This window comes from Vanellus vanellus (genome assembly GCF_965231255.1).
Source record: "Vanellus vanellus genome assembly, chromosome: 8".
Lineage (NCBI taxonomy): Eukaryota > Metazoa > Chordata > Aves > Charadriiformes > Charadriidae > Vanellus > Vanellus vanellus.
In genome coordinates, this window is record NC_138913.1 from 25,481,388 (window position 1) to 25,506,487 (window position 25,100).

The following is a 25,100-nucleotide window of genomic DNA, read 5'->3' on the forward strand; positions in this document are numbered from 1 at the left end:
GGTTGTTTTAGAAGCTGGAGGAAGCCAGCGTCGTTGAACTCTAAAATGAAACGGGCATGTGCAGTGCCCTGGGACTTTAAGGCTGGAAAGCTGGATATTGCCAAAATGGGTGGGCTGATGCGGGAGCAAAAGGGGACTGAACTTGGTGAGACAGCCCTGACAGCAACACACCGGCCTGCTTCGGAGAAGATGGCATGGGCAGAGTCAGCTAGGCACCTACCAGACTCCACAGGATCCAAAATATTTACGTAATTTGTATAGCTGTTAGGGTGAGTGTAAATATTGTACATGGATTTTACCTAAAGCAATTTGTGATCCTTTAATGAAAAGGACATGCTTATACTTTTAATAAATATTAACTCTTTGCATATGCAAGGTGGAAGATATTGCCTTGAAAATCCTAAATTATTGCCTGTATATTGGTAATGCTAATGCTAGGAACAACCAGAAGCGAATGTTACTTAGAAACTCGTCTTAAAGAAAAATGTAACGTAGAATGTAAGACATCTTCATTTTTAATATAGGCCATTTTAAGAGTCATTATTCTAAAGCTGATTTTTTTAGATTGGTGTGCATTTAACTTTTGCTGAGGTACACGTGTTTTAAGAAACCATTTTTTATCCTTTGCTCATCAAGACTGTAGTGGGTTACAGTTTCTATCTCAATGACTTATGCAATATAATCAGTCTACTGCTTATTTCATGGTTTTGCTAATTACTTTTTGGGGAAAAAAGACCAAATTGAAAAACGTTTATTCTATGTGTCTGAAACAAACAAATGTGTTGGCCAGAAGGAAAGGAAACTATCCTCAGACCTGAACAGTGACGGGATATTCTTTCATCTGTACTGAAATGGACTTCAGCGCAGGAGGATTTTTTTCTTACCCTTCCTACTAGCTGAAGTCAAAGGCAAATTTAATGAGCCCTGGGCGCTCCGCAAACACGTATGCGTTGCTGGTAATTCCCAGAAGAACAATTTTGGAGCTGCTGGCAGGGGGATTGTATTTGGAATACATACAGACAGCATCTTTCTCACCACGTGATGTGAGAATAGGTAACATCTGCAGTACGCTGCCTTCAGTTGGGACAGGGGGTGGCACTTCCCACGCTCATCCTTGGACCCAGAGGAACGTACAGTAATACCAGTGCTCGCCAAAATAATTTTTCCAGGAGATTCATTTTTCAGGAAATTCATTTGAAACATTCAAACTGTACTACAGGTTTTGCATGTTAGATGTTTCTAAGAATTCAATCTGCTTGTTTGATCTCTTTATAATGTTTTTAACAGTTTTGTTCAAATAATTTAAGTTCATTTCAATCCTGGTACTTATTAACAGCAAAAAAAAAGAAGAAAAAAAAGAAAAAAGGATAAATTGTCTATTCAGTCTCTCTTCTTAATTGACTGTATTTCTTAAAAAAAAAAAACAAGCCAGTTCTAAACAAACTGGTAATATAATAAGCTTGTATTTTATCAAACAGACTGGATTTAATTTAATAAATTGAAATGTATTTTGGCTATTGGTTCTTTCCCAAATTTTTTTTTGTTGTTGTTGTAGAACATAACCCATGGGTATTCAACCTTGCAGGACAATTTGTCACTGCATTTCTCTCTCACACAGCTGCACGTGCAGAACACGTGCGGCACGCAGGACACCAAGCACGGTGCCGCAGAGACACCTGTCTGCATTCACAGCCCTCAGCAGTCAAATCCTGACTCCTCAAGCTCATCCACAGGCGCAGAGCCCCAGCAAGAAGGGCTCCCGAGGCACATTTCAAGCTGTGGCCCGACTGCTGATTTGAAAGCGCAACTGCTTTCCAAAGGAAAGCTGTTGCTCTGCAGAATTCGTTAATCACTTACGTGACTTTTCCCAGACATTTTCAAAGGGAAAGCGAACTATTCAGCAAGCAGTACATCAGCATGAAGGGGGAAAAGGGGTGAACCGATGATACCAATTTGCTACGTGCGTTGTTGGGGACACAGAGGCTGAATCTACTCTGATGCAGGTGCCATGCAACATCCCCTTTCAGCGGTGCCCGCAGCGTGCCCTGTTAACAGAACGGGACAAGCCACTTGCATTTCAACCCGTTTTACTCTGCCATCTCACACAGATCACGAGAAAATGGTGCTAGCTTTGAATTTTAACAGAATTTTAACCATAGCTTCACAGTTGCTCCCAAGAACATTTTAGTGAGTAAAGGTGCTGATGGTACAGCCATCCTCCCCCGATAGCTCTTCTAGCCATGCCCCACAAGACTTCCAGGAGAAAGCCAAAGGCTCGTGAGCTGTTGCCTGGCTCCAACTACAGGAGGGAAGAATGGAAGGAAAACCAACCAGGTACTTACCACTGCAAGGGATGGGGCGATGCAACTGGCTGCTGACATCTGCAACATACCTGAATTTGTATGGAAAGCGCCTGCCTCGGCCAAATTGAAAGGTATCACAGCAAATTCCTCTGAAGAGGGCAAATCTACACAGGTTTTGCAGGCTCCGGGGAGTCACAATGCCGGGACCGCTTCCAACGCTGCTCTCACACTAGTATTTGTCTTCCCAGTTGCTCTGGGTTCACAGCCAAGTCCATCAAGGCTTCCCAACTGTGAATCACACTGCAAACAGGGGTTATTTGACACATAAAGAAATGCCCTTTAAAAGGAAGTTTTTACCAGCTGAAGCATTATAATTTACTACCTACAGGGTGACACCGAACCAGCTTGTTTCATTCCGTCTTGCTGATACCTGGCCTGTTGGGATGCTGAAAGTGGGTTTTGGGCCAGCTGCATGCACTATGCCAGGGAGCTGTGAACATCTGCACTTCCACGTGCTCAGGTGAAGCTCTGGTGTGGGAAATACCCCATTGCTCAGGACACTTCTCCTTACCTGAACTTGGAAAGTTCACAAGCAGCTCATTAATGATTTGCCTGCTTTCGTAAACTGCATGTTTCTCTTTGCATCACACTGATTTCTTGGAGGGTGAACAATCAGGTGCAAACCTACCACCTCTGCCTTATTCATACTGGTTTTCTCCAGCTTGGCCGCTGCAATAATGTAGGATCCTAAGGACCAACCTGTTTTTACCACAAATGGGTGTTGGTGCCGTGTAGCCCAGAGAGGCTGTGTTTGCTTTCAGGGCAGAGATGGCACAGAAGGGATGGACGATCCCTCGTTTCTGGTGGCACAGGCTTCGGTGTCACCAAGACTGGACCCAGACACACCGCTTGCTCCTGCACCAGCTGTGTGTGCAAACAGCTTCATTTCCAAAGTGGATGGCCCCAGGGCAGCTGAAGAAGCTGAGCTCCACAGAGGAGACCTGAGAGTGTGTTTTAAGAAACGGAAGAGGAAGGACGGGCAGAGAGGGACTGTTATGGGCAACCCCCATTCCCTTGCGCCTCTTGCAGGGGGAGAGGAGGAAGGAGTCAGGAATGAAGGACTGGTCGAGCCTTAGGAAAAAAGTGTGGGGGGTAAAGGTGTTTCATTTATTTTCTCTTTGTTTCTCACCATCCAACTCTATTCTAATTGGCAACAAGTTCAACTGACTCTCCCCAAGTTGAGTATGTTTTACCTATGACAGTAATTGGTACGCAATGTCCCTGTTTTTATCTTGACCCACAAGCTTTTTCATCTTATTTCTCCCCTTGTGCAGCTGAAGGGGAGTGAGAGAGCGGCTGGGTGGGCGTCTGGCAGCCAGCCAACGTCAGCCCACCACGCTTTTCAATCTTCAACACAAACCTTATTTGCTGTTTAAACAGGCTGCTCTGGAGGATGAACAGCTAAGCTTGCTAAGCTCCTGGCTTCCCTTCCCCCAACCTCCAAACCCAACAGCTTTTTAAAATAACTAGAAAAGGGAAAAGTTAGCTTTTCCGCCAGATCAATTCCCCAACCACCAGTTTTTATCAAGAAGTAACTAAAGCATTCTGAATATACAGAGCACAGAGAAATATATGGATTTGGAGAAACTTCTTTGAGTGACAGGTGAGAGTCAAGACAATCCTATCACAGCTAATAAAAGAATTTATTGTAAACATACGTATCTTACACAATTATACAGTATAATACAGATAACATGAAGGATTAAAACACTCAGCATTACAAACAGGGGTAATATTTGTAAAGAGATCTTTAACTTGTATCAAGACTCTTTAGAAAGCCAGAGAAATATACCGTAACATTTCTACACACTGTATCATCTGTAGCGTTCCACACACACCTGAAGGAATGCATGAAATTCCACAACCTCTAACTCATCTCCAAGCAATTCGCACAGGAACTTCTCGCCAACAGATTTTTCTCCCACCAATTCTCAAAATTCAAAGAACTTGTTGCAAATGTTTCCTACATCTGAAGGACTAAACAAATGTGTTATTTTCTATCTGCTTTTGTTATTTTTCTCCAGCAAACTTTATATATTATTAATATAGCATCTCCTAGGAGAATCACCTGTGGTTGCTCACAAATGTAGCAATAGATGTCCACTGCAAGAACCCCCTTAAGAGCAAGGGGCATTTACCTGCCTGCTTCAGGGCCAGGTTCAGGACTCATTCTGAAACTCTATTCCTCATAGAAAAGCAGGACACAGGCAAGGAAGCCACAAGTTGCAAACAGATGCCCAAAGACGAGCTCCTGCATCCTCAAGAGCTGCTCTGGGCGTATCAGAATCCCAGAAACTAAGCCCACAGGAGACGGGGGCTGGAAATGCAAGTGTCATTCCAGAAGATCACAGCACAACTGAGTTTGCCCAAAAGGCTGTTCCCACACAATCTGCAGGCTGTCATAGAGATAGTGACAGATATCTGGAGAATGCCCTTCTCTTTTGTAAAAGCTGCGTACAGGGGTGCCTGAAAGCAGTATGGATGTTGAGTTCACTACAGCCTACAAAGTGTGGGGCCCGCAGTTCCCCGGCGACCTGGATTCCTCTGTGTTCTCAGCACTGAGCTCAAACATAATCACCACTGCTCAACTCCTTCTCACACAGACCTCAGCTGAAAAACTTATGTCAGGGCTAAGCTGTGCACCTCACTTGTGCAGGCAACCCTGCACTCAGCTCACCTGAACAAGCCAGGATTATCTTTTGAACCCAGAGCATCTGAAATGCCCTTTCTAGGGGGCGTTTAAGTCCTTCTCTGAATGCTGTTTGGATTTCATCCATTGGTCCCACTTCCTATGTTCAAGGGCCAGGTTCTGCCACTCCTACACAAGCAAACCGTAACTCCGTGTTAGCTCTGATGAACTGAGAGGGGCTTATCTGCAGACCCTAGTTTTATTTAAGGTACAGAAGACAGGCAGCACCTCATATGAGGTACACAGTACCTTCTTCATTTTAAGAACCTGTGCTATTCTTGTGGAAGCCTGAAACCACCCTCTCACTGAACCGTCTTCCACAGTTCCTGAAGACTACTGGAGTTACCATCATCTGTCTTCTAGCCCAAAAAAAGCACCAAAAGATAACATTTTTAAGATTTCTGTTCCTACCCCAGGCCAGGAAAGATAACTGTAGTTTAATGCTTATAAAAGGCTTTGTATTGTCAAAGCACGGCACCAACAAGAGCGAGGCCTCAGTACACCCCTGTGAGGTAGGTATCCTGCTCCCCATGCTCAGAGATGGGGAAACTGAGGCACAGAGTGATTAAATCAAAGGCCATGCAGCAGATCAGAGACCCAGCTGAGATCAGCGCATTGGAGGTTCTGGCTGTTTGACCCATGCTTCACCCACATGACAGCACTGCTTCACAAAACAAGCACCCTGAAAGCATGACAGGCCAACAGGAGTCCCACCAACTTTACAATGGCTTATTCACACTACTAGCAAGCACCCATGGGGCAGGACAAAGGGGTGGTCAGGATGTTGTCAGCAAAGCCTTCTTCAGCAATGTGTTGACAGCCAGGCTGCAGACATGTCTCCCACACCAGTGATGTTCCTGAGACAGGTAAGTGCTGGGGTTAGTAGCAGAACTTCTTCCTGCAGTCAAGACATCAGAGGAGCTCCCCACAAGCAGCAAACCAAGTATTCTGATTCCCTCTGTGTTGAGCAGAACTTAAGCCAAAGTGGTACTGCTCCCACAGCACTTCACAATCTACGCTGATCATTAGTGAATGCTGTCAAAACATTAAGACTTGTACAACACAGCTGGTCACATGCCGTCCAGCACACTCTAAACCGTCTGGCAGCCTGGGGAGGCACTCGCTGGGCAAGCAAAGAGTTTCAGCCACTCCAAGCCCACAAACACTGAATACTTGCTCCTCTCCTTCCCCATGCAGGACAAGTGGTCAGTCAAATCTTACCAAGCCTGACCACGGTTTGTTCATCTTGACTGAGCATGTGCCAGTCTACCCTTTCTGAGATGACTAAGAAAGGTGGCATCTGACACCTCCTCTAGAGAGGCAAGGAATTTGGTTAGGCGACACTTAGCTGAATAAGCTAATGATAGGCCCACCCAGCTGTGTTCTCAGTCACATACATCATGCTCAAGCAGAACTGGCGGAATTTGTTGCAGCCATCAACCTTCTGCTCCCCCACACCCAAACCTAACCAACCAACCCACCTACCTACTCAAATGACCCACCTTTAAAAGCTGCCTTTGACTTTTCTCATGTTCAGAGGGCCAAAGCGACTGTTCTGCCCACTACATGGGGAAACCAGCTCGTATGTAGACTGCATCAAAAAGCGTAATTTCTTTTCATAAAAAAATGTTCAATCTCATCAATACAGCTGTCTCAGAGGGACTGGCCTGTGGAGTCTCTCACAGCTAGCAACTCGATGCAAACTGACAATGTTTGTTCAGCCACTGAACATACACTTACCAAGTAAACACTGACATTTAACAACTTGATTTGGAACAGAGCATCATTTTGTTGCATTAAGGTGCATCTTTAATTGGAGGTAACAATCTAGTAGCCCAATGTTATAAATGTATATAATAGTGTCCTACAGAAATACTGGATTTGTCAACCCAACTTCAGTCATAAATCCACCTTTCCTGTAGCATCTTCTCTGCTCTATTTCATTGTTCCTCATTTAGTATCTTCATATGTTTGTTTGTGAGGAAGTCAAGAAAGGGAATATTACAGATGGCTTTGTGAATATTCATCACTGTGATCTCTCTTGGAGTCCTGCAGGGAATGCATCAGAGATGCTATTATAATACATAAAAACACATGTGTCCATAAAGCAGCAAGTCAATAAATGTCTTAACAAAGGGGGGAATAAAAAGAAGAAAGATCAATAAAAAAAGCAGGATAAAAGAGCAGGTGTTAGAGCAACACAGGAAAAGCATTAAAATGTCACAGCACAAAAAAGCTACTCCCAAGTGACCGAGGGAAACATCTTGGGCACTGGGACTGGAAAATCAAATGCTGAAGTATTAATTCTTGAACTTCTATAGCACAGACTATGTGTACCTATTTCTATATATAACATATATATGTATGTTTAATATATATTATAGAAATATTTATATATTGCATACAAGTAAATATTTAAACTAGGCATTTTTTAATAGTGGGTGTTTTTTTTTTTAAATTTCAAGCTATCCCAAATCATGCTGCTGAACAGAAAACAAAATATGGCCTAATCATTACCATAAAAATCACTCAGTATCTGAGCCAGAAAAGAGTATATCAGTAAAGTAGAGATTTTTTAGGTTGTTTAAGTTCTGGTGGGCCACGGGCAAGTTGTCTACGTGGTAACCTGAAAGGGATGAGTGGCTCTGTAGAAACAGACCATCTGCCTTTGAGCGTGGCAACACCAAAGACTGCTGCCTCAGTTTTTAATGTTGTCTATGTTACCGCTCCTTTGCCATTATGCAGCTAAGAGATGACAAACCTCCTCCTAAGGCTTGGATCTTCCCAGATGGTAAATTCCCTCGCTCACATGGTCTGAGATAATCTGACTAAATTCCCAAAGCAGTTTGGCCCTTAGTGCTGGCATAAGTGGTCCAAGAGGAACCAAGCTGCTATACCTGTTGTGAGGAGCTGTCTGGTATGCCACAGCCAGCGCTTGCCGTAGGATATCGCTCATAAGCTGTTCAGTGGCCTGTGACAAAGACAAAATTAGGAGACAGCATTATGAAAAGAGGAAAAGGAACATGCTATTTGCTCGAGTATCAGTATAAGAGCAGCTGAAATTCTGGCTCACTTCAATCCTGTATTCAAGCAGCAGAGGGCAGTTCAAGATGCCCAAGTGAGTTTTATTAGCATAGTAATAAGAACTGAGTATATTTAATAGAAAGGAAGAGACTTACAGATGCACACAGTTCCGACTACCACTGCCCAGTCTGGTTTCTCTCTGGACCTGCAGAGCAGTATGTGCGCAGCAGGGTGGATCCAATGTTCCAGAGCCTGTGCTTCAAGGAGCATTTTAGGGCCCTGCCTCTCACACACCAGAGCTTGTTTTGTACGTGGCAGATTCCAGATATTCTCCTGGGAGCTGGTGAATGCTTGTTAGCCACTCCCTGTGGTCACCAGGCTTATGTCAAGACACATAAAAACCTCCCAGTCTGGACAGCACGCAGACAGCAGCCATATTCCCTACACTTGGCTTAATCAAGGTTCAATCAAAAGGTAATCAAAAGCTCTTGGCTTCCTGTGCCTGTATCAAGACTAGAGCAGAGGTTTCTGGGACGTTCAGTCAGGAAAGCTGGCATAACTCTACAATTATAATGGAGCAATCTGATGGTTACAATCTGTGTCCACAAATGGATGTATCTGTATCCGAGTTCAACTATGACAAGTAACAGAGAGCACAGCAGGAGTGCACATGCGAGTGCGTGTGTGGCCTGGAATCAATTAGCTTTTGTAAAACTGATCTTCTGATAAGCAGCAGCCTGTATAAACAACCCCCAGAATTGCCTTTGGCTTGAAATACAGCAGAGCACTGCTAAAAATAATCCTTGTTAGCCTTTAGTCCAAACCCAAGAACTCCAACTCCATGCTGTTCAAAGCTTTGGTAAGAAACCACCTCTGTTTTTCCAAAAGTGATTATGATAGAGAAATGGTTTCTCATAAAAGGCAGAATTGCTGCTGTTTGCAGGAATTCAGCAGTCTCCCAGCAGAGACAACGCAGGCAAAAAAGAAATCAAACGGTGTTTAGGAAAAAATAGCTAACCTTGTATAAAACAATCAAGTCTGAAAGAACTCTGACAGATTCCTCCCCAATTCTGAAGGGTAGAACAAAGTAAGGGGTACTTTCAAAGTTACAGAATGAGTCAGTAGCTTACTGGCAGTGAAAATCTGCAAATCACTATTCTGTGTCCAAGCCAACAAATCAGTTAGAAAGCTGGAAACACACACAGAAGTATATGACTCTTTTTGGCCAGCTATTTACCTTTCTATACATGCACAAAGGTACACATCAGACTCTGCATCTCCTGACTTGATAAATGCATATTAATAAGGATTTCAATCTTTTTTTCTATGTTACTGAGTTACAGTTACAGAAAAGTTCTTATTGTGAAGTAATTTCTTACCTTTAAAATCATATCTTCTATTACTGATGCATAAACATTCTTTTGTACCTCAGCAGGCTGAAAAGAAATCCCTATCTATAAAATATGAGAGAGAAAAAAAGAATTAGTACATCAAATAACACAACCCACGTTGTACTGCAAATTAGATGAGAATGAGATTAACAGAAAAAAAAAATCTATTACAAAGGGTAGTCAAAAAACAAGCAAGCAGACACTGCAGAACTTTCAAGCAGTACAATCTCAGGCTTCATTTAAAAAAAACTCTGGAGAAAATGAAGCTTGACCATTAGAACAGCCTGCAGAAATGCCTCTAAAACACAGAAGAAACAAAAGCAGGTTTTAAATTTTGTTTCATAAAGTCCACATAAAAACCAGGCTGCATTGGGTATCTTTGGATTGAGAATGGAAGCTCCATTTTAAAACTGTACATATATTCAATCCATCTATGCATGATCTTCCCAGCACCTAACTATGGCAACTGAAACCACTTTAAACAGTACCCCTGGCACAAAAGTTCCACATCAAGAGAGTGTTTCATCCCCCAGTCTCACTCTCATCATGCCCATGCCCTGTCACCTATGTAGCCAGAGACTAGCTACACTGCAGAAACGAAGCCTTGTCAGCATTTGAGGTGGAGACAGAGATAATTTCTTTCTTCCACAACTGCTGCATGCAAAACCCTCTCGCTGCTCCTGCTGGTACAATGGCGAGCACTCTTCCCTACAAGCCGAGTCAGTCTCCTCTCTTTTCTTCCTGCTGCTGTGACAGAAGCCCCCTCTTCTCCCCTTCTTTTACCCTAATTTGAGTAGGGGGAAGAAATCCAAGCAGTAGATCAGTTTGCCATGGTCTAAGCTTTACCACAATCCCTTTTCAGGAGCTGCTATTAAACAGCACTGGTCCAAGCAACGAGCCTGAATCTTTCATGTGATGGGACAGGAAGAATTCAGTGCTAGTGCTCCTCTTCCCTCAATTCCCCTTGCTTCTAGACTTCCAGGATGATTTTTCTGGTACTAAGCCCTTGCAACACAGCTACTCTGAAATGACCTCCTGGCTGGCAGGCTTCACCTACTCCCGCCACCAATGGCCAGCTGAGTGTCATGAGTCAGAAGGTCCAATTTTTCCAGAGCATTTATAAAATCTTTCATAAAGCATCCAGAGGCCCATACAGATGAAAGAAAGGCAACTAAATATATGTAAGAGCACAACTGCTTAAAAGCAGTTCTTATTAGTTTTACGATTCACTTTATACCTTCTCTGCAGTGTCCCTCACAAACTCTGATGCAGGCAAAGAAGCCAAGTAGAACTTCATCTCTTCTTGTTTCTCCTCCTGTTCTTTCTTAATGTTTATTTTTAATGGCTCACTGAAGTTGAGAATATCTACTTCCTCTTCGTGTTCTGGTTCTCGTTTCAGAAATTGCTGTAGTTCCTCTAGTTTTCGGCAGAGCTCCTCACCGCTGCTGTAAGATGAAGGGCATTCTGAAAAAGAAGCAATCAATTAAACACGATAGGTTATGGAAAGCTGTTTACAAACAGATGCACACTCACAAAATATGGTAAGAAATTAAGGTAATTGGAAGCTATTTTTGTAATTCCTACCAAACATAAGGCTAAACAGAAATGCAAACGGTCGTTAAGAGCCTTCTAATTATATCTTCATGACACTCATGGTCCTCTCCCTCATCTGCTCCTACACCAATCAAGAAGGCTGCATTTCAAACAAGACCAGGCTAATGTGAGTCTCCCAAACACTCTCAGAGAAGCTTTTTGACAACTGGCAAAGCAGTCTGATGCTCTTCAACTTGCTTGGAGAAACGGAGTTTTTACTGTGTAGGCACAACATAGCACTAAATCATATTTTACATTGTGACAAATATTATCATGCTTTTTAGAAAAATCAGAAGACAGATTTGCAGTGGAGTTACAAAAGGGTAACCTCTTCTCTGTATGCTCAACATGAGTGAGCAAAACCTTTAGTGGAAAGCTATGCAATAAACAGATTATTTTCTTCAAAGACAAACACAAATCTAGCTATTTAGATACAATATTGAAAGGTGGATGTAGGCTTCCTTTCCACCTTCAACAACTGCAATGCAGGGCCAGACTTAGCAAACAATAATCAAATCCATACGCTTCTGTGAAATATCTTAGATCCCTGTTTGATCAGATCAGGAAAACATTCAGCTTTGGGAAAAGGATTATCTGAAGGTGAAACAAGGGAGCTTAACTATGAAGAATGGATGAAATGAAAAAATGTATGTTTAATACATACTAAAACGGACTGTGGAGATCCTACGGTAATGTAGCAGCTGTAGTAACAGAACATGAAGCTTCACACAGGCCAATTCACTTCACTTTTGGAGGTAAATCAACCCCCACTGAGCTCCGTGCTGCTGCTGCCAGTTTTGGGGTTTTTTTTTTTTGCACCTGAACTCATTCACAAGGTTTGCACGGTAAGTCTTTTAACAGAAGCTAAGCTTACCCAAGAGGAGAACTGTCATTACTCCCTACGCTTAGTCTGCGTGCCTACTTATAAACGATTACACTGTGGGCCAAGAAACATCTCTCATAAGATTTCTCTACACTGCACTTCCAGAGGCCCCAGAGCACAACAAAATCCAAAAGAGGCCCCAGAGAATATCAGGATTGGTAGGGACAAGGGGCAGCCTCACATGTAGGCTTGCCCTTAAGATCTCCAACTTCTGTTACTCCAGAGTGAATCAACTTAAAAAACAAAGAAAGTAAGAATCCCCTTCTCCGAAAGAAGCAGCGCATGTGTGTGCGTGCACAGTCTTGAGCCACTTAATAAACAGTGTCTTTGGCAAAAAGGAGCTTTCTGTCCCTCCATACTCACCTGGCTCACTGTCTATCTGTGTCAGTACGTCTTCAATTGAGTCCTCATCGTTCCGCAAAGTCTCCGGGTCAGGTGGAGTGTAGCCATGGCATCGGCACCAGTGCACCACGTGCTTTGTTTTCAGGGGTGTAATGTTGTGAAACCTAGGGTGCTTCTCTATGATTTCTTGAAGGATCTTTCTCACTGTCATTGCTCGTTGCCACTGTGACAAACCAAAGGGAAAGCTCATCACACTGGCTAAAACATTTAAGGCTAGACTATGGCCCAGGACAAAAATCCAGGTTGCAAGGAAAACAAAACGAATGAGATTTTCTCAGAAGTCAGAATGACAAGGAAAAATCAATGTGGAAGATGGGCCTAATCCTGATATTAGGCAGCTGCAGGCAGGTCATTTAAACTCTGCTTTCTCATACAACCTCAAAAAACCTCAAGAAAAAGAGACACACATTTACAGTTGTGCAAACACATTTGTCTTGACTTTAACTGTCTCATCTCCCAAGTAAGGTGGCATAGGGCAAGAAATCCACCAGAGCAATATATGCTGCTCAAAATTTTGGTTAAACACTTTAACCATTTAATTTGGCAACAGCAGAGGGTCTAATCAACTTTGTCTTCCCTGTAAAACTCCATAGCAAGATAACAAAACTATGAAGAAACAGAGGAAAAACATAATCACGATACAAAAAGGTCCAGATTAACTGAAATATTTATCTTTAGTGAACTGACAACTTATTTCAGCACTCGCATTGCTTATGTCAGATTCCTCAATTCTCTTCCTACAGAAAGCAGACACAATCCCATGGAACGACGAACAAAGTATGTTGGGTAAAACTCCCATGACCGTAATGTGCCACACAGGAGTGATGAGGGTCAAGTGCTAACTTAACAAAAATTCGGATTTTGACAATGCTTCAAAAATATCTTGCCTTGAACCAACTGAAAAATGACCTTTAGAGTCCCTTCTGCTTGAGAAAGTCTCTGAACAATAAACTGGATCACTATGTGGACACAAATCAGTGCATAGAATCATAGAATCATAGAATTAGTGAGGTTGGAAGGGAAGATCATCAAGTCCAACCATTAACCTACCCTGATAAAAACACCACCACTTCTAAACCATGTCCCTAAGCACCTCATCTACCCTTTTCTTAAACACCTCCAGGGATGGTGAATCCACCACTTCTCTGGGCAGCCTATTCCAATGTTTAATAACCCTTTCAGTGAAAAAATGCTTCCTAATAGCCAATCTAAACCTGCCCTGACATAACTTGAACCCGTTTCCTCTTGTCCTATCACTTGTCACCAGGGAGAAGAGGTCAGCTCCCATCTCTCTAAAACCTCCTTTCAGGTAGTTGTAGAGGGTGATAAGGTCTCCCCTCAGCCTCCTCTTCTCCAGGCTAAACAACCCCAGATCCCTCGGTCGTTCCTCATAAGGTTTGTCCTCCAGACCCTTCACCAGCTTTGTAGCCCTTCTCTGGACACGCTCCAACACCTCAATGTCCTTCTTGTAGTGAGGGGCCCAAAACTGAACGCAGTACTCGAGGTGAGGCCTCACCAGTGCCGAGTACAGGGGGGTGATTACTTCCCTAGTCCGGCTCACCACACTATTCCTGATGCAGGCCAGGGTGGTGTTGGCCTTCTTGGCTGCCTGGGCACACTGCTGGCTCATGCTCAGCCGGCTGTCCACCAACACCCCCAGGTCCTTTTCTGCCAGGCAGCTTTCCAGCCACTCCGCCCCCAGTCTGTAGCGCTGCATGGGGTTGTTGTGACCCAAGTGCAGGACCCGACACTTGGCCTTGTTGAACCTCATACCGTTGGCCTCAGCCCATCTGTCCAGCCTGTCCAGATCCCTCTGCAGAGCCAATCTACCCTCAAGCAGATCAACACGCCCCCCTAGTTTAGTGTCGTCTGCGAACTTACTGAGGGTGCATTCGATCCCCTCATCCAGATCATTGATAAAGATATTAAAGAGAATGGGCCCCAGCACCGATCCCTGGGGGACACCACTTGTGACTGGACACCAACTGGATTTAACTCCATTTACCACCATTCTCTGGGTACGGCCATCCAGCCAGTTTTTTACCCAGCGAAGAGTACACCTGTCCAGGCCATGAGCAGCCAGTTTCTCCAGGAGAATGCTATGGGAAATGGTGTCAAAAGCCTTGCAAAAATCCAGGTAGATAACATCCACAGCTTTTCCCTCGTCCACTAAGTGGGTCACCTTGTCATAGAAGGAGTGTTGCATTCCTCTTGCAGTAAGGAATGCTTCCATTTAAAATGCAACAGACTGCTTCAGAAAACAAACCAGCCAACAATAAGGCAGGTTCCATAATTCAGAAGTCCTTCTTGCACCCCTAATGACTGCTTAAGAAACACAGGAGGAGTGGATTACCTCGGCTGCCCTCCTCTTCCCAATATTCCAGCTGTAATACTGTTCCACTGAACTGGCACAAAAAGAGCTTGCATCTTCACCTAGAAACCACAAAGCCAAAAACAGTATTAAATTTTAATACTTGAAGTAAGAAAGAGAAATTCTGGTTTTGATGTTTTTTAGTGTAGAAGAAGAGGGAAATCTGTTTCATGCTCATAGGATCAAGGACTGTAACTCCCACAACTGCTGTGCTCTCTCTGAGCACAGCACAGATATATGCAGCAGACACTTTGGTTTTTGAATGCAAAATCAGCATCCCTCTTGGTCAGGATATACAGACATCTGTGGTTATGGGCTCTTTTAGCCTCTTCTTCCCCCAAAACTGTAATGATGTAGATCTGTAAGTCCGTCTTACTGGGCAAAGTCTCTTCCTTTGGAAAACATTTTTTTTTGCCAACAAATTGCAATATAAAAATCAAACAGTGAAAAGGTTTCCTGGCAAAAACACAAGGAGGGGATATGAATCCTAAGCAACTGATTCATGAATGCTACTGTAGGCCAGAGAACTGTGTGTAATGAAAGCTTTACTGTGCCGCCCACTCCTACTTTGCTCGCTGTGCTTACCTTGAGAGGGTCTGCCCTACCCAGTCTCCAGGACCACTTGTTCAAAGTGCATCAGTTACCAGCGAAAGCTGATACATTTTCAGCTATGTACATGAGCAAGAGGTATGCAATTAAAAAGTACCATAAGAGATTAAAATGTTTGTCTGCAAATTACCACCTTTCCTTTAAAAAAAACCCCAAAGTAAAAACCCCAACAACAAACACATTCCAATGCTGAGCTATATTATCATATTTGCAAGTATTTCTGAAATGCTGGCATTAAGGAAGGAAAAAAAAAAAAGGCAAAAAATCAAAAAAGCAGCACATCTATTAAGGACTAGTCAGGGAAAAGAAAACCTACTTGCAGCCATTATACAAGGAAATACAATCTATTTCTAACCAAAACAGCTGAAAGTTAATAACCATTGACAACTTATTTGGCTTTATTGGAAGAACCTGATTCTAAGCATCTTTAGAACAACTCCTGGAGTAAGCTATGTAGGAGAATGGGTTCATTTCATTCAGCCTTTTAATAATTATTGTGGCTACAGAGTGTGCAAGGCATTTTGTTGATACATTGAAAATAGAAAGCAAAGCCTTTTCATTTACTGCTTACTTTTTTCAGCAATTAACGGAACCTTCTTCACTATTGCTGTTAAAAGCTGCTGGGTGTTCTCCAAATATTCTATGCTGCAAGGGATAAAAAGAGTCACAATGAAGAAAACTGTTGGAAGCAATGAATCAGATGGAAAAGGTTTCAAAATCACTGCATGGTTTAAAGTCCCTAGCCCCAAGGCATTATAGCAGTACTAGTATGAGGATAAACGGTTATGCCCCAATTCATAGAAGGTATTTCAAACAGCCCTTCCTCTTGCTGAAGTGTCCACATCTGAAGCTGCATTTGTTATGATGAAGAAACTGAACACAGGCTTTTTTGGGCTGGCTTGGAAGAAATCCCTGCATCATCGTGCAAGCTGCAACACTACTTTGAGGGATAAGGCGCCCCCACTAGTACAGGCCGTCCCAGTAGGAACATGGGATGCTGCATGGGAAGCTTTGTACTTACGTGAGTTTAGGGAAATTTTACTTAACCAGCCATACTGTATTTAACTGCCAAGAACTGTATTTTATAACTAAGATAATTTCCAGTGTGTATTGTCTTACGGTTTATTCCTGTCTCCTACAGAAACTCTCCATCAGGATAATGTCTGCAGGGATATATTGGGATAAAAAAAACCAACTTTTCAAAACATGGAGACGGGAAAGTCAGCCACTGTAGAAATCAAGAGCAGAAAAAAAACCCCTACACATTACAAGAAATATGCAGAGAAAGTTCTGCAGACTGAGTTCTGGTGAAAAAATACTAACAAGTACTTGCAAGAGCATCACAAACAAGGCACTGGATTTCACAGCATCCAGTGAACAAATACTCCAATGATCTTTATTATTTAATTCAAATTCTGAACAAAGGCAGCCATCATACTAAGTAATTACAGAAGCATATGAGCTTTACGAGACTAGAGAGGCAAGAAGAGAAACAGTTCTCCTTATTTCAGATGCCCCTTTTTTGACCTGCATTTCACTGAGCAGTTTGACCTCCATAAGGACACACAACGGCAATGGGAATTACATAAGCAGCAGATGACAAAGAGGTTTTAGCAGCTTGAGATTTTAGCAAACCCCCAAACAACTGCAAATCTTCAAATATTTTTTTCCCCTTTCATGAACCCTGCATACAAATCAACTTACAAAGAAAATAGTCAACACTGTCTGAAACAAATGCCAGCCAGCAGAATTAGTAGCGATACAGCAGTGTACGGGACAGAAGATTTTATAATGTATTTCTGGGTCAAACTTAACACTACTGCATGTCTGCCTGGAGCCTCCTCCTTTCCCCCTGGTATTTCAAAGATTAGAAATACTGATAGAGAAATGAACAATTACTTGATAACGTAATTCCCAAGTTCAGAGCTCTCTTCTGTTTTTACTGCTGCTTGGCCTTCTTGGGTACCCACAGAACTGCAGTTTTGTCCTGTCGAATCAGGCTCCATCTTAACTTCAAAGAAACAGAACACATTTTAAGAGACAAAAAGTACCAGTAAGCTTGATAAATCATGTCTTGCAAGACTCTGGTAAGACTAAGGGTCTTATGTAACATCACTTAATTTGTTGTTTGCATTCTGATTGTTAAGCATGAACAAATTTGGCCTTCGATCCTGCTGAAAGAAAGACACCAAAACATGACACTCTCCCCCTACCCCAATCTCAACATGCTCACAGCCTTTTTAGAAAATTTGCATGTGCATAATCAATTGCTGATGTTTTGCATATGACTGCCTGATCTAGATTGAACTGCCTGCAAATGTGCGTTACCCTTTCTGTAAACAAAAAGCTGTAGAGAAAACTACTAACAGTTTTAGCAAGAAGTGACATTTCAGAGTGTGAACCTTTTTGAATACCTCACTGATTTTGATATCAGTGAACTTTCTGACATCTAGGACAGAGCTCTGGTGAGACAGGAGCAAGACAGAGAGAGATATGTTCCCAGCCCAGAACGGCCAGGCCGTGTGGTCATTCATCTAGGATGGGAGAGAGGCATGACAGGTCTGCAAGAACTGGACTTTGAGTATCTCAGCTCTTGGCTATGCATTATTCTGCAAAGTACCGTGTGCACATCTTACCCCTGTGCGGGTGTGTGCACGCACACACGTGCAGTTTACATCTAGTGCTGCTGGAAAGCATTCTCCAGTACATTTCACCACAGTCACTATTCCAAAGACAGCAGTAACTGTGATTAAATACATACTGTTCTATGCATTTCTGCAAATAGGGATTGAAACCAGGAAGGTTTAAGGTACTCATGGTAGCTTTCTATAGCACCCTCATTTCTCTCTGTACTTGCCTCTCCTTTGGGATTTGTTGAGGGAGAAGCCACTGTTAATTTCCTAGTCCCCCAGTGCCATTTTTACTTGATTTATACCCTATTAACAATGGAAATAAAGGAACCCACAGTCACAGAGTCTACTTTCATAGTCAGGCCACTTGCATAAAGCAGCACCAGCCCATTTCTACTACTTTTCTTACCGAGAAATTCCTTGTTACCTTTAGTGATGGACGCTGTAGAGGGACTAGGGACAACGGTACTTGCTGCTGTGACAGCTGTAACAGCTGAAACTTTGCTGGTAGAAAGTGACTGTATCACTGGAGAGGAACAGAAAAAAAAACCAACAAAACAAAGAAAAGAAAAAGAAAATAAAAATCAAACTTCATACACTTTGACAAATAACCATGTTCAGAAGCAACACAGTCTTTGCAGCACAAAGTTTAGGGATGAATTTCCTTGCTACATTTTCTTCTATCTCTAACTTTGGCCCACGTATGCCAACAGTGACCAAGAGCTACCCTGTGTCAAAGGGGATTTTCAAACACCATCTGTCATCCTCCTCTGCCCTTTACCTTTGTTCATAGGCATGAGTATTGTCTGAACACCTCCAGAAGCTGTGTTTACACCGAGCTGTTTAAGCTGGCTGGGAACTGTCAGAACAGCCTGCTGTGGACTAGACTGATTTGAGTGGATTTTTAGCAACCCTGCAAGAAGAACGGAAGACAAAATGTTAAATAAAACACACCATTTTGTTTATCTCCAGCTACTTCTCTCCCTTTCTGCCTGAACTAGGATGGCATGTAAGCTAGCACTGCCACCCTCTTAAGAAGCCACAGTTCAGTGAACTGTCAGACAAGTTTTTACTGACACAAATGATTACTAAAATACTGGGGTGCTGCACCACAGCATGCGCAGTATTACATGCCACACAGTACTTTGATATTTGTGAAGCAGGTTTCCCAATTAGCTAAGTAATCTTAACCAAAAGTTGATGTAACACAAACCTTTCAACTGAAGCAGGCTCAGCACAGAGTAAAACACTCTTGTCAACACAAGACCTTGTGCTCAAGGGTCTGGTAAGCCAGTGACGGACAGCTCTGTTGTACTTACACAGCCACTCTCACTGAGGTACCCAAGTGCCGCACACACCTCGGCAATTTGGCTTAGCAGAACCCACTGCAGTCAGCCGAGCACCATCAACTGTGTCTTAACTAAGTGACAAGCCCAAAGCTGCGCAGCAAGCCTCGTGAAGGACATACCTGAACTGAGTGTCCTGTGTTTTCCCATAACATGCACTGAATACATCCATAAGGATGGCTAATCAAGCTATGGAGCATATTAAAGCAGGGACTGAATTAAATCACTGATTTTAGTCAAGGCTAAAAGAACAAGCAGGACATTCAGATATTAACAGCATTATCAATGGCAGCACCCAGTGACTTTGGTGGAAACCAGCATGGCTCCAAGCTGTGCCACAGTACCATGGGTGAGTAGTATTCATCACCCGCCCATCAGCTCTCTCCTCCACAGTGATGACACCTCACGCCACCACAGCCAGCACTCTAACACTGTGATTTGGGCCTATGCCCATCCCTTCTACTGGTAAACCAGCTGTTTCCAATATAATTTTATTCAATCTATAGCTAACTTTTATTCAGACTGTGGAAATTTAATAGGTTTCTATTTTAGAACATTGACAACAGTAGACTTCTTAGTTTCACAGTCGTAATTTTATACTCACGATTTGTTTTGAGTTAAAGTTTCCATTCTCATATTTTATTATTATTGTTTAAGAAGCAGAGCTGCCTTTCAAGTACTAGACATGCAAGGTCTGATGAAGGTGTTTCTTGGTTTTGAAAGATGCACAGCACTGGTCAGTTAGGCTTTCACCACCAGGCAAGAAGGCTAACCTAGTATTACCAATTAATTTTTAAACATCGTAGTGCATTCTATTTAAGACTCATTTAAATAAAAGCCCGTATTTTTAGAATTAAAAATATGATTGCTACACATCTCATCAGCCCCAGGATGGCCAAGCTCAGTGGTGGCTGGCTCCCTTTGATACACTGACCCCCAGCAGTCCTTCTGGGGATGTTAAATGGTGAACTGAAGGTCTCTTTGGGCACAGAGCCAGCCTCCAGCAAGCGAGTAAACACTCATGGCTTTTCAAGTCTCCTTCCAGAACAGTTAACCACACTTTGAGAAAGTGCATCATTTAAGAGAGTGCCTTGGGGGATGTCCCAAGTGTGTGATCCATAGACGTGTCAGGATAAGACAGCGAGGGACCCAAACAGCAAAGTGAGTAAGAAGACAACATTTGCAACTAACCCTATTAGCTTGATGGGTCAGAGACATCGTTCGTTGCAACAATAGAAAAATTTGAGATTCTTTTGAAAAGTTGCCTTTAAAAATAAAAATCTGCAGAATTGTAACACAGTTTTTTTTCTTTTGGTTTTACATTGAAATAACATGTTTTATAGCCACTGCTTCTTTTGGGATACCTGAAGAGACAGTTTTTTATGATCAAGTCAGTGCCTGAGGTTATAAAAAACAGTACAAAACAAAATCTAGAGAACATTCTCATACTTAAATGGGAGTTTTAATCTGAAAGCTATTTAGAATGGTGTAGTTTACACAAAAAAAACCCTCACTGCTTTGTTTGCAAAGAGGAAAAGTACTCAACTGCTTATTGCAGAATTATGACAGTCAGGAGACTGTGTTGTTTACTTTTGAGCTCTGGGAAAAACAGTGTGATGAAAACAGGAGAAGTTTGGAAGACTGTGGCACATAGGAAACAAGAAGAGTTGCTTTAAAAAGACACTGTCAGAAGAGGCCACTGCAACTTACTTTCTTTTCTGCAACTTACTTTCTTTTCTGTATTTTTACTCTGTTTGCACGAAGTAAGATGCCATTTCAAGTCAACAGAATATGCCAGCAGGTAAATTAGTCAAAATGAAAATTTCTAATTTTTAACCCATAATACTCAAATTAAACCTGCTATATTTGCTCTCCATGATACAAAAGATACTGGAAGACAATAAAACTGAAGAATGAAAACTCCCCTCTACATAAGGGCAGTACATCTTTATTACCGCATCTTTATTAACTTGAAACATTCCAGATCCAAACTTCCTCACTGTGCTTAACAGATTTTGACTTCAAAGCCTTCAGTTCCCCCTAAGCAACATCTCTCTCCTTTCCAAGTCAAACAGAGCAGATGCAAAGCCTCAGAGCCAAATTCTGCTCATGCAGCTTCTCCAACTTCAGTGGAGTTACACTTTCACAAACTAATCAAGTCTGTAGTACTGCTGGTACCTCGATAGTTTCTGTGTTCAGTGACACACCGTGCTCTTGAATAGGCAGAATGCATCTTCTAATGAGAATTTGGCATGAAAACTAAAATCCCTCTCCAATACCAATGAGCAACTCGCACTGTTATTTGTAACAGATATAGTCAATGCACTGATGTGACAGGATGCCAAATTATTTAGACATCTCTTTGACTAAGGCAAAAGTTATGCTAATAAGACGTGTTTTAGAAAGCTTGACTTTTCCTTTGCACGTTCACAAATGCAGGTGAGTCTACACTCTTCCGTTTACAGTGAAGACATCTAAAGAACTCACACCTGGATTCTAAGTTTCTACAGGAAAGTCACGAAGGGAGTTTAATACCTGATACTGCAGCTTTTCCAGTCACAGGAGTTGGTGTAGTCATCAGAGAAGCAACACTTACAACAGTGGAAGTTGCAGTCTTATTCACTACTGATGCAGTTGACTGGCTCTGGCTTATACAGATTTGGTGTTGTTGTCCAGACGTCTTTGCTGCAGGAGTTCCAGAAGATGACGAACTGGAACCTGCATTATCTATTTGCTGCACCAAAGAGAGAGGGATAACAATTCCTTTTCATGTCATAGGTGATTCAACAATAAGCACAATGAGGGAAATATCTAGAAGTTGCAAAACCAAATGTTTATCTATCAATCATTAAGAAGCAAGAGGTTCTCAAGCACATATGCAAAAACCCTTATGTTTCAAGGAGAAAAAGTGAAACCATGCATGCAGGAAATGCTACCACAACTGTTTTGATAGTATCTGGAGCCAGGTCTCTCAACTTCAGCAAGCAGGGAGGCCTCCAGATGAGAAATTAGAGGCAGGAATGTTTCATAGTTCCCTGCTGCTCAGACGTCCAGAGGTATCAGCAGAGAAATGGAAAAAAGTTTGGGATACAGAGGCTGCATGGAAAATTTCTGTCTCTGCAGCTTCACTGAGAGCTATAAAAACAGTGAATAGCATTTAACGCAAATTTTAGCACCTTCACCTTACATATGCTGTGTGTGTCAGCGTTCAGCCCTCTGAGGGCAGCATGGTGTCAAATTGCTGGTTGTTTAATCTTTGCGTCCCCACAGGCAAGAGCAGCAGGGCCGGAGGAATCCTCCCAGTGAACTATACCCTGCTCATTTTGCTGCCTCCTTGCCACCCTGTGAACTCCAACCCCACTCCAGTTGGACAACCTGCATCCACACACAAGAGCATTCGCTCTAGGAATGCAAAAGTTTTACTTCCAACCTCACTCTATGCCAAAGCACCCTGTTCCAAGGCTGTGCTGTTACAACTCCCCCAGGATACAGGGGGGATACATCCTTTGCTACAGGGGGATACATCCTCTGAACACAGTCAAGACCAAGGGACCACAAACCACAGCCATTGCTGGCCTCTGAAATCTGTTGATGACCGACTGCACACTAAGTACCATGTAGAGCCTGTGATCTCAGAGAAGTGACCGACAGTGTAGTTACTGCTGGCTTTCACTGCCCTGCTGGATACAGAGCTTCAGGCATTTCACATTCTTCTGCAAATTCTTGTGCCAGCAGCAGATTTGGTGTTCCGAAAGCTGCGTAGCCCAAAAAAATCTGATTTGTATGATTCCAAAAGCTGTTTTAGATAAAGACTTCCCAGCCTACCTGAATTTTAAGAACATTAAAAGCAAGAAAGTGCAAGTTTCAGTTTCTCTCCTCCCCTTGTTTCTTCACAGATACTACTTTAAGCCAAACAGCAAACAACCCAACAGACGAGGAGTGGTGTGCACTGTGCTGGTACACGAACAAGCGCAGACCCACCAGCAACGCTGACTGAGAAGAATACCAATAGGGGAAAAAAAGCAGAAGTCCTTTCTTGGGGATTATGCTGGCCAGAGTGAAAATGTTGTATTACACAATATTGGCAATGTTGTTTCTCACCTGGGCCACGCCGTTTGTGGGAAGGGCCATGGCAGGAGCAGCAGCCGTGGTGATGACACCTCCTGATACTCTCAGCACAGTGGTGCCAGGTTTGGAGAGCTGGGATGAGGCAGGCACTGATTTTATAGACCCATCTGATATTTTCACCAGCGACGTCTGCCCACTGGGTGCAGCCTTTGAAAAAAGAATTCAGCATAAGAAAAAAGGTGTATTTGTTTGGATTTTTTAAAATGACTTAAAAAAACACAACCAAACCACAACAACACAGCAAGACAAATGCTTTGTATACTACTGAAAAATATTTTCAAAAGACTTTTGAAGAAGGCAAACTGTGGCAATAATAGCTGGAACAAAATTATCACGTCAGAAATAAACTTTATCAAACTGTTGACTTTGCAAAAACATGCCTATCAATCTTGAATTTTGGATGATCAATTAAAAACACTCTTGGGGAGTTTGAATTTCATAGGGACCACTTGGTAGTTTTTAAAAGAAGGACCTTTGAGGGATATCAAAACTGTCACGGTTTTAAGAGCTTCACCAGGTGACCCATTTCTAAGGTTCAAATATTTAAGCACATTTTTGCACCTGACTGTATTCACTTCTCTAATTCCATTTCACTAAGAAATCCCAAAGCACATTTACAAACTAGCAACCCAAGCTTACAGATGACACACTTTGAGAACAGAAATAAAGCTGGAAAACTGTGGTCCAATATCTGCGTATGAAAGTAGGCCTTCATATGCTTTCCTTATCATAGTACAGCCAGCATCATAATTGTACAAAAGACAAACCAAACCAAACCACTACAAAATGAAAAGCTTTCCTAATCCGTGGCTGTGGTTCCTATGCTTTATCTGACAAAATGCTGACTGGTAAGACAGAACCACATCATTTGCACATTACCTGTGTAAATAGAGCTGTTTTCTGTCCAGTTATCACTTTCAGTGCTTGTCCTTGTGTGGAAGATGCTCCAACTCCTACACTGCCCTGAACAACTGAAGCCGGAGTCAGCTGCTTCCCAGAACTCTGAGGAGAAGGCTGGCCAACCAGAAAGGTGCCCTGCTCCAGAAATAAGTTAGGGAGGTCAGCACTTTGAAACACAGTTAAGAGTCAACAAAAATCTCAGAGTGTCAATATAGGACATCCTGTAGCTGTAATGCAACAACATTTCATCTTCTAAAAACAAGGCACTGCTAATTACAGTGGATGCTTCTGCACTAAGAGCAGAACACAGCCTTCTTGGTGCAGAACACCACTTTCTGATGCAAGGGAAGGGGTGAAAAAGCCACAATACGTTTCCTATCTTGTCAGAAGCATCCACTAAAATTTAAACACACTTTATGCTCTTCAAGTTTATTCTTTGTGACAAATGTTGCTTAGCATCAGAAAGAAATGTTGCAAGATTAGAAAGGCTACTGCTGGGTGAGGAAAAAAAAAAAAAAGAGAGAAATCGAGACATTCTGTCACCTTCTCACTTCAAAATATATTTAGTTCCCCCACAAAGGCTATATAGTCAGAGCTCAACACGCAGCAGCAACTGAAGGTGTGTGCTCTAATAACCTACCAGCTGAGACCTTGCCACCCTTCCTTCTCCTCATCAGTATTCAGTTGCTACCCTTCAGAGGCTTCATTCACCCACTATCACACATGGACCCCTTGACATAATTTTCTGTTTTCTCATTTTTCTTCCTTACT

General features: G+C 42.5%; 1 protein-coding gene across 1 annotated transcript in view; it reads right to left on the reverse strand.

Moving 5' to 3' along the window:
* Nucleotides 1–6,809: 6,809 nt before the first annotated feature.
* Nucleotides 6,810–25,100, reverse strand: part of YEATS2 (YEATS domain containing 2) — a gene marked incomplete at its 5' end in the record, with an annotated part of 48,395 nt that continues 30,104 nt past the window's right edge. The window contains 13 exons of the mRNA XM_082486934.1: nucleotides 6,810–7,101; nucleotides 7,950–8,023; nucleotides 9,456–9,530; nucleotides 10,705–10,931; nucleotides 12,307–12,508; nucleotides 14,699–14,778; nucleotides 15,897–15,970; nucleotides 17,225–17,336; nucleotides 18,383–18,481; nucleotides 18,737–18,868; nucleotides 21,837–22,035; nucleotides 23,403–23,576; nucleotides 24,309–24,464. Of these exons, the coding sequence (XP_082343060.1) occupies nucleotides 6,993–7,101; nucleotides 7,950–8,023; nucleotides 9,456–9,530; nucleotides 10,705–10,931; nucleotides 12,307–12,508; nucleotides 14,699–14,778; nucleotides 15,897–15,970; nucleotides 17,225–17,336; nucleotides 18,383–18,481; nucleotides 18,737–18,868; nucleotides 21,837–22,035; nucleotides 23,403–23,576; nucleotides 24,309–24,464 (1,713 nt within the window). The 3' untranslated portion in view covers nucleotides 6,810–6,992. The remainder of the gene's footprint in view (nucleotides 7,102–7,949; nucleotides 8,024–9,455; nucleotides 9,531–10,704; nucleotides 10,932–12,306; nucleotides 12,509–14,698; nucleotides 14,779–15,896; nucleotides 15,971–17,224; nucleotides 17,337–18,382; nucleotides 18,482–18,736; nucleotides 18,869–21,836; nucleotides 22,036–23,402; nucleotides 23,577–24,308; nucleotides 24,465–25,100) is intronic.